Raw genomic sequence first — 10,021 nt, 5'->3', positions numbered from 1 at the left:
GCCACGGCCATGTGCGAGATCACCATGCCCTCCTCCTGGTGCGCCTCCAGCTGGCTCTGCGGGTGGACGGCGGTCGTGGGGGGCGGCCCAGCCCGGCTGGGTGCGACCCTCTAGGCCTCCCACCCCGAGGCTCTGCTCGCCAGGAACCGTGGCCCTCTGCGTGCTCAGGTACGCGCCCGCCCTACCCGCTCAGGCACCACCCGCGCCCGCGCGCAGGGCCAGGCCGGCGGTCAGCTGTGGCCGCGGGTGCTGCGCCGCCTCTCAGGATTGGAGGAGGGGCCAGGGGTGGGCATGAGGCTCAGAGACACCCTGCCACGGGGCAGCATCCTCAAAGATCTTGAAATTTAAACAATCTCACAGGCCCGCATAATTCTCTAAATTAAAATAATTAAACTCTTTTTAAAAACCCAGGAAAACAAAAGACTTACGTCTCTGCCCTAGCAGTTGTCCGACAACGTTTGCAAGCAAGGGGAGGCCGGCGCACCCCGCCACTCAGGTTGTGCGACCTCCCGGGAGAGGCTCGGCCGGGTGCGCCCCCGTAACCGTGCACCTCGCACCCCGCGACCGCATGCGCCGCGTGGAAGGGGGGCGCGCTGATTGCGGCTGGAGGTCGCCGTGAGGGACCCCACACCCGGGAGCAGGACCAGGAGGACCACAGCTCTCCCGCACCACCGTCCGCACAGGGCAGGTGAGGCCTCACCCTTCTGTCTGGCTTCTTGATCTTTCGGAAACTCTACAGACTCTGCTGGGAATCGCACTGCCAAGACGAGGGCTGGAGGAAGGGCAGGGAGGCCTTACTCTGCATGGCCCTGTTTGTGGCCAAATACCTAAGGCTGCCCACGTTTACGGCTGCAATAGGAGACGAGGGGCCGCGCCCCTCCCTCCCCATTGCCCACCACTCAGACTTCCACGTAACAATCGACCTGAAATCTCCACGTCTCTGGAGGGAAAATGCTACCTGCTGCCCATTTGTGCACGAGCCTCCAATAGCTGGTTCCTCAAGTCAGGTCAGGACCAAGCAGGAATCACTGCCTGGAAAACTGGGGGGCAGAGGACGCTTCCACAGAGAGGTTTTAAAAGAAAAGCAGAAAAGCATGGCGTGTGAGGGAACTCTCTGCTGTTACGGGAGAGCAGAGGAGCAAAGCTCCCTTCGCTGCCCTGGCTGCTATTTCAGGGACTGTTAACACTTCTGCAGGGAAGCTTTCAAAACACACAGTTTGCTGAGCCTCAACCCTGGAGTTTCTAACCCGGCGAAACCTCCTCGATTCATGTTCCGGCGTTCCTGGGTGGAGGCTGGGGAGAAGAAACCCTTTCCCTTGTTCTCCTCTTTCTTTCTTTCCCTCCACCTTCAGTCGAGAGCACTGCGTGTTGCAGACAACCAGGAGTGAGGAACAGCGGGTTTTGGTTTTAAGCAGCTACAGTGATTAAACTGAAACTGTGGTTCACGGCGCTAAGAAACAAACCTGGGAAGTCAACGCTGGCCAGAGAGCCAGAATAATTAGCCTTTTCCTAAATGTCAGATTATTTCAGAACGGCATCAGTGTTTCTGACACTCTAAAACGTCAAAAGGGATTAAATAAACCCAAGCTAGAAAGCCATATGCAGTTGGGAGGCAGGATGACCCCCCCACACAGAAAGTGCAGGTGATCGCAGCCTCCGCTGCCTGGCAGGTTGGCACTCACGGCAGGTTTCCCATCTGCTCCTGACAGCCCTGACGGCAGGCGGGGGGCTGTCCCCTCTGCTGGGGCTGCAGACACCGGCCCAGCGTCCCCAGTGGTCTCCCCAGAGCTGCCAGATTGTGGCGCCAGGGCCGGGCAAGAGCCCCTCCAGCCTGTAAACGTACCAGGCTGACGAGGTGCTCAGAGCTGCCTCTGTATGGCGGGGTGGGGGGGTCCCGTAAACGTAGCAGCTACTGCCCCGGAGCAGTCGCTTTAAGAGCATTTAAACCCCGGAGCCTCAGGTACCTTTTTCTTCCAAATGTACCTTGTACCTTCCACCCTGCTGAGCCCACGAGCCCAGCATCGCTGCAGCCCACAGGCCGGGCCGGGCCCCGCTCCTACAGCACACGGCCCTCGGGGACGGCTCCTGGCAGCAGCCCCCCAGCAGGGAGGAGACACATGCACAGCTCAGATCTTAAGGCTGCGCCCGCATCTCAGCTACAGTTTCCCTGAACAACAGGAGCTACATGATGGATTTTATTTTTTCAGAAAAGAGCACATTTTTTCTTCTCTCTATAAATGTATTTAGATATCTTGGTCCAAAAAATGCACAGAAAGGAGCTTTATATTTGGATCCAAACATTACTTCTGAGCCTCCGAGATTTATAGCATATAAATTCTCTGGAACATGTGGGAATACTGTTTTGATTATAATAAAGTCGTAATTTGGGAATGCAATGTTTTCCTGAGAGCTTGTTGGTGACAGCTACAGAAACCATCCTTCCAGCTTTTTTGGTAGTAATTTACCACAAAAAGAATGCATCGTGTTGGGGAAGACATTTTAAATAATTATTATTTCTGTGCTGAAGAAAAGCAAATACAGACTAACAAAATATTATACCTGGCTGTTGCGTATTTGTTCTAACGACACTTCATTCTAATAACAAATAACGGCTGCCACTCCAGAGCTCTCCGCTGGGTGCTTTCACGTTGCATTTCATCCACGAAGCCCAGGTGAGTGGCTCATCTGAGATTGCCTTGTGCTACACGGCCCAGCCAGGACCTGAGCCCTGCGCCTTCTTAGATGCAGAATTACTAGGCGGCGTTACCGACGGGGTGCAGGGCTGGGGGTCAACAGGAAGTAGGAGCAGCGCTCAGACATGCCCTGCTCGGCAGCATGGGTCAGTTAGGGCTCCAAGCCAGACTGAAGGCTCTGACTCTCACGGCACAGGAAATAAAGTGCATCAGAGGGATACAAAAAGTTGCCATCACAATACTGGGAAAATGATCTACAATGTTTCCATCCCGCCCTCCATATTCTGGCAAGAAGATCCTGCCCTAAGTCCTGGGGTCCTGACCTGCCAGCTGCCTGTATCCTCACGTGTGCTTGCGCAGGCGAATCTGCAGAGAATATTCTGGAAAAGGTTGTGAGCTCTTTAAATGCTAACTGGTAACAGCGGCCTGCCTTCCGCAGAAGCACAGGGAGGGAGGTGCAGCCGAGCCCTGCAGAGTGCAGGGAGCTGCCCACGCGCTCGCCAGCTGGAGCAAACCGGAGCTCCCCCTGCCAGGGGCTGGGGGAGGGAGGGATGAGCGGGCGGAACAGAGGATGAGGCTGAGGACACATGTGATTGCTCGCTTGTCCAAACCCACAGAACGCACAGTGCCAAGCCTGAGCCCCGACGTCACCCGCGGATGTGGGTGAAAATGACGCGTCAGTGCGGGTTCATCGGCTGCAACAAACGCACCGCTCTGGGGCAGCTGCTCATGGCAGGGCTGGGCACTCGGGAGATTCTGTCCCGTCCACCCAATTTTGCTACGCACCTAAAGTGCTGTAAAAAGGAAGGCTTAGTGATAAAAATACCTTGTTTTAACAGGCAATCTTAGTTGTTAATGAGGCTAAGTGTGTGCGTGACAATATATTGCTTATTTGCGTTTCTTTTCATGGCCTTTGAACATTTTGTATTGGGTTGGTTGTGTTTTTCTTACAGTTTAGTAAGAATTTTTTGTATTTTAAGAACATTAATTCTTGGTTATATATACAGGAAATACTTTCCCAATTTTTCATTTATAATTTTTTTGAGACAGGATCTTGCTCTGTCACCCAGGCTGGAGTGCAGTGGAGTGATCATAGCTCTCACGGCAGCCTCGAACTCCTGGGCTCAAGGGATCCTCCTCTCTCAGCCTCCCACGTAAGTGCGGCTACAGGTGCACACCACCACACCGGGCTAATTTTTAAATATTTCTGTAGACACGGGGTCTTGCTATTGCTTAGGTTGGTCTTGAACTCCCAGCCTCAGTGATCCTCCTGTCTTGGCCTCCCTAAGTGCTAGGTTACAGGCGTGAGTCACCACATCCAGTCCACCTATAAAAGTTTTGATACAAATGCACATACATTGGATGTGAAAAGAGTCATACAACTTTATATTATCGTATTCTTTATCATGACAGGTTCTGGGTGTGGCCTGCTTGGAGAGGCTGTCCCCACTGCACAGTAATCGAAACATTCTCCTGCTCTTCTATGTGTTTTCATGTTGAAATTTCTATCCACCCAGAATGTTTAGAAGGGGAGCGGGCTGGGGCGTGGGGTCCAACCCCGTGTGTGCCAAACGGCTGGCCGTCGCCTCCTCATTCTCTAGTGAGTGACCCGCTCACCCCCCTGGGCTGAACTGTCACGTACGGCAAGTGAGAATGTCCCACAAGTCCCTGAGGTCCCTCTATGTTGATACTGAGTATGTTTCTTAAAGTAGTGTGTTTCTGTTACTTAGCAGGAAACCAGTAAATATGGATAAAACGTTAGGAAATATTAATAGTTGAGTTTTCTAGTTAATCTTGCCTTTTCTAAGCAAAACCTCGAAGGAATTTCTTTTACCCATGACCAGAGGCAAGAGGCCGCCTACGTGCCGAGGAGACTCTGACTGCAGCGTGGGAAGTCGGGGGCTGTTTCTGAACCGAGTCTCGTCCCCGCGGGCGACTCACCTCCACAGCCAGCGTCCCCACGCCGATTATGAACACTTGGCCCCCAGAGGCCGCCCAGAGCGTGTCTTCCATCAGCAGCAGACTTCTGACAGGCAGGACGCCGAGTTTTATCACTTTCTGAGGTTCGGAATTCCAGGTTCCATCTTAAAAGAAAATATTTAATTTCATTCGCGTTCTGTTCTCCCTGCACAGGGGCAGGGAGACAGGACCACAGACCATTTTCAGTAACAGACAACCGAAGTATCAGTCATGATTTTCCAGGCGCCGTTTGACGCTGGGTGTGTCCAGGGCTCTGAGAGCGAGAGCCACGTTGGTGGGGAGGCCCCCCCACGGCCGACAAGCACCGAGCACCTGGGGTCCGCGTGCGTCCCTCTCATCCCAGCCTGGCCGCTCACCCAGTGTCTGGAGAAATCATTCATTCACCCTGAATCTTGGTGTCCTTAACTGTGACATACGAGCAATCCTACCACTAGCCTAGAGGTTGTTTTAAGAATTAAATATGCTGCACGTAAAAAGCTCAGCGCAGCACTCGGCCTGCAGGTGTTGGACAAACACCGTTATTTACAGTTGTGTAGAGCGATCTGGTCACCATGAAAGGAACGGCACCCAAAGTAACTGGGCACATGTTTAAATTTCCCCCTTACCTGCTTCAATTTTAAAAACCCCTTGTTACGTACTTTATCATGAAGACAGTTCACATCTTCACTGAATACAAAAAAAAAAACAAAATTGAGGTTCAAGGAATCCTTTCTTTGGATGAACTTGCTCCCTTTCCTGAAGCCTATGAACTGATAAAATATTTTGTTGTGAAAATATTTTCAAAGATCTGCTGATGAGGTCTTCTATGCTTTATAGTATGAGTGGATAGCTTGGACATCAATAAAAAATTATTTGAAGCAAGATTTAATATAAATTTTAAAAGTGACTAATGTAATTATTCTGTAAATAATTAAAATGAATTCTTCAGTTCTCAGTCTAAGCAGTAACTAAGCCGTCGTGCTTAGAAACGTGACTAAGTGATTCATCCATCAATGCTTCTGACTCGCTCATGGCATCCACATGCTTGGCTCGACAAGGAGAACCAGGTCTCGGCTCTCGTCCCTGCGTTCTGGTTGGAAGCCGAGGTCTCTGAACGCAAAGCTGTTCAGGAACAAGGTCTGAGCGACGTGTGCCGTCAGTAAAGGCAGCTGTGCCAGCTCTGACTCTGGCATCCTGTTAGTTACGACACAACTGTGACGGCAACGCCTTTGTGCCGCAACGAGGACAGTTACCAGCCTGTGGGCGTCGCCTGCCTTCCACGGGCAGTATCTGCGCCGGGTCTGGGATGTCATTATGTGGTTAAGCACAAATGCACACACACCCATGCGTGCACACACATGCACACACACATGTACATGCGCACACCCCCCACATACACTCACCCACAAAAGCACACGTGTGCGTGTACACACAAATGTGAACACATGCACAGACACACGCCCTCACATTTGTGTGCATACGCACACGTGCACAAGCCTTCGCATCTGCTACTCACACCCTCTAAGGCATCACAACCTCCACGTTTAATGGGCACGCGCGGGTTCAGCGTGGAAACACGGTTTTCTCTGACAGTCACGTGCTCCCGAGCGCACGGCACGGCAGAGAACTCCAGCTCTCTGAACCCTGGGCCTGAACTCTAGTTGCTGCCCGCGCCTGTGTGCTCGTCCCAGGTGGTGCTCAGCACGGCTCAGCACAGCCCCACTGACCCTGCCACCCTCTGAAACGGGACCCCCAGATGAAAGACGGGGTGACGCACGTCACACACTTCACTTTGGTTAAGGGTCAACGTCCAACAACGGCACTTTGTTTCCCGAGCACCTCGGCTGCTCTTCCTGCAAACAGTGAGCGCTCGTCTCTCCCACGGAGTCCTCTGAATGCGGGTGACCTGCCGCGTCGGCTGCCGGAGCCTGGGGAAGTGGGGCAAGGGTCCCCACGGGGGCCCAGGTGCAGTTCCGGCCCTTACTTCCCGCACTTTATCCTTCTGATAAATTTGCCATTGTACTTACAAAGATTGAAATGTGATTTTTTTTCCGCTCCCTGCATAACCAAGTGACACCTAACTAAACACAGCAAGCCAATCAGGAAACCACTGACGTTGCCCACCGTGAAGCGGTAAGAACTAGGGCAGCGCGCCAGGGGCCAGACACTGCAGCTCCTGGCACCGCTGAGCCCAGCGGACCCTGTCCTGAGATGCGCAGCCAAGAGGGCCTGGAGGCCGTGGCAGGAGGCCTGTCCCAGCATCCGGAAGTCCCCGCCCGGCTGCAGGCAGGTTGGCTGGTCAGCCCAGCGCCAAGGGAGCCCAGGCCCACCCAGGGAGCAGAGGGCGCAGTGGGTGAGGGGCTGCAGGGGAGGTGGGTGTGGAAATCCTCGCCTGGGGGAGAGGAGGAGCTCCAGAGACTGAGAAAGCATTCCAAGAGCCGCCTGGGGAGGGAGTGAGCTACTAGGGCCTTGGGGCAAAGGGGACAAGCATGGGGGACGGAGGCTGGAGAGGGGAGCCCGTCCGGGTGACCCGCCTCACCTGCGGCTCTGGCGTAGCTGGCCACCGCCCCGTCCACCAGGCCCGCGTACAGGCTGCGCGGTGAGCCCGCCAGGCTCATGACCGTGGACCTCTCAGGCGTGAAGAAGTGCTGAAGCCTCACTTTCTTGGAGCCTTGACTGCTTTTATACACAGAAATGCTTTAAAAGAAAGACATAAGCTATAAGCATAGCTGCTCATCGTGGAAGAGCTGAGTGTCCGTCAACGCAAACGCATGTACCGCCTCATTCCAATGCCCGAGCCCCGCCCGTCCTTCCCCACTCCTGGACACACTTGGCGGGATTTTAAAAACATCTCTGACCACTTTCATTTCTTTTTTTAATTTTTAAAGAGAAATTCTGGGCCATAAAAAAAAACGTAGTGCTTCCTATATATCTGGGAACTTCAGGAAAACAATTTTACTTTTCCTCTAAACAGTGCCAATATCCAACATGATTATAAGACAGAATATGGCTGTTTTATTCCAAAATGTAAGGAGTGGTATGCTTCTCAAAAGCACTAACAAAAATGCCACATTTCAGTGGCAAATAGCGTGGTACTTTTCCCCTTTAAAGAAATAACTATTTCTCTTTGGGAGTTTCCTAGAATAATTTCCACGGGCCCAGATCACTGGTTATTTAAAAGCACAGTGACCCTAAAAATGTCCCCTCGTCCCCCAGTTCCCGGGCACACGGCTCCTGACACTGAGGTCAATGCCCTTTCCCGATAGGCGCCTGGCGGCTGCGCTTATGTGGGCGCCGTGGTGACGGTTCCTTGCGACACAGGGGACGGGGCTCTACCTTCCCTCTTCCGCCCCTGCGCAGATGGTGGGGGCCTCGCCAGCCCTCGTGGCGGAGGTTTCGGGGCCCGAGGCCGCGCCCGGCTCTCTGAGCGTGTCCTCGGCGGGAATGTGCACCATGCACAGGATGCGAGACTCCACGTTGAAGCACTCGAGGACTTTGGGGCTGGAATTTTGAAACGAGACGATGGCGATCTGGCCCATCTGGTTGGTGCAACTTCCGATCTGCACCAGGGAATCAGAGGGGAAGAGAAAACGCGCGTGTGGGGGGGGTTCCCCAGTCCACGCACCCCGACACTCGGCCACGCGGCACCAGTCTGCACGTGAGAGTCGACTCTTAGAAAAATCAGATAACGTTTCAACACTCTGCCAACGGGGCCTGTTTTCCTTTCAACATACTGAATTAGGTTTTTAAACATTTTTAATAAAAAGAGTATACCTATTAATGATTTTTAAAAAGTCACATTTATACACTTTAAAAAGCATATACAATCACTGTGCAAATGGTAAAAGCCTATTCATACACACTTTAGAGTCCTAAAAGGGAGATTAATATCAATTTTAAGTAACACTAATGTTTAACAGACCTTAGCTAAAAACCTGAGTCTTTGAAATGAGAAAAAGTTAACCAGAACACATCCTATAGTGCATCATTCACATTTAATACATGATGTAGCATGTTGCAGTATTTCTGTGTTTACGAACTTCCTGTTCGTTTGAATTTTCACGCTGAGAAAACGTAGCACAGTTTCCCAATTTAAACTTAAATTTAATTGTTTTCTAAGTGGTGAGGAGTCTGACCCTTGTTAACAGGAGGTCCTGGCTCGTTTAGGATGCTTGGTGATGTTTTCTTTTCCACCAGCTTCGAGGCTGTTGTTGTAGTCTCCTTATTCTGCCTGTGTTCGCCCCGAGCTACAAATAAACAACCTACTTGGGCCCTTTCAGGAGAGATGCCAACTGGCCGCGCCCCGCACGGGCCTCAGGGAGTGGGCACGCAGGCCAGGGGATGAATGGCGGGTCCACCCGCCTGTGTGGAAACGGTTCTCTTTCAAAATCGGAAACCCGCAGGGGAACGAAGCCCTCCACGCATGGGTTGGCGGGAATGAAATACCAGCTCACTGGGCTGTTCTGTTTCTAACAATAATGAGAACACTGACCAAGCAGAAGCTTTGGCTGTGAGGAAGGGACGGCAACTTGCTGCAGAGGATGCTGGGAAGAAGTCAGGAGCGTCGGGAGGCAGCAAGGTGCCCAAAGGGCAGGTCCGAGGGGCCTCGGGAAGGCACACGAGAGGCTCGGACCACTCAGCCTGAGCACCGTCCTTGGGTTTGCAGGAACCAGAAACAGCTGCTGCAATTGCAGCGTGATTTCAGATGCTGTGTGTCATTTGGAACAGATTAATTTTAATTGCTAAGTTTCCAGTGTAAAAAGCTAGGCTTGGAAGAAGAAGAAATAAAAAATCCATGCAATTTAACCACCAAAATTGAAGAAATATTAACATTATTCTCATATTAGTTAAGTGTCTTTGGACTGAATTTAATCTGGTAAAAGACTCAGATGAAAAAGAAAAGAAATTAACATTTTAATTCCTAAGAATTCTACATCTTTTCCAAAAGTAATCAGGCCCCTTTCAGGGGGAGTTTTCACGTTTGAAAATACACGCTGGGCTACACCGAAGCGAACGGCAGCGTTCCACGCGACGACGCGCGTCTGTTTCCCGCCACACTAACTGCGCGTGCCGGTCCTTGCGAACTCGCCTAGGAACAAAGTCATCTTACCCACAGGAAGCCGTGCGCCGCGGAGGACGGGTCTGGCTGACTCTCGTTGCTCAGGAAGGGCTCGGGGTTGTACGCAGCACATTCGATCTGGAATGGGATGAAATCAGACGCTTGTGAAAGGGACCGAGAGGCTTCCGGGCCACAGAGAGTCTGACACGGACGACGTGTTTCCAACACAGAACCACAGACATTCTGGTTCATTACCCACCACAGATTAAGACGGGAAAGTTTGGAGCGTGAGTCTCAGAAGGCGGCATCT

At 52.2% G+C, this 10,021-nt stretch overlaps 1 protein-coding gene across 1 annotated transcript in view; it reads right to left on the bottom strand.

Annotated features, from left to right (window-relative positions):
* The window catches only part of ARHGEF10 (Rho guanine nucleotide exchange factor (GEF) 10), a 75,353-nt gene that overhangs the window by 11,885 nt on the left and 53,447 nt on the right, over positions 1 to 10,021 (bottom strand). Inside the window, exons 21-24 of the mRNA XM_012645865.1 lie at positions 7,989 to 8,212; positions 7,192 to 7,349; positions 4,635 to 4,777; positions 3 to 56 (exon numbers count right to left, since the gene is read on the bottom strand). Of these exons, the coding sequence (XP_012501319.1) occupies positions 3 to 56; positions 4,635 to 4,777; positions 7,192 to 7,349; positions 7,989 to 8,212 (579 nt within the window). The remainder of the gene's footprint in view (positions 1 to 2; positions 57 to 4,634; positions 4,778 to 7,191; positions 7,350 to 7,988; positions 8,213 to 10,021) is intronic.

The sequence above is a fragment of the Propithecus coquereli genome, unplaced genomic scaffold (assembly GCF_000956105.1).
Source record: "Propithecus coquereli isolate 6110/MARCELLA unplaced genomic scaffold, Pcoq_1.0 Scaffold238, whole genome shotgun sequence".
NCBI lineage: Eukaryota > Metazoa > Chordata > Mammalia > Primates > Indriidae > Propithecus > Propithecus coquereli.
This window is presented reverse-complemented; position numbering and strand designations above follow the sequence as displayed.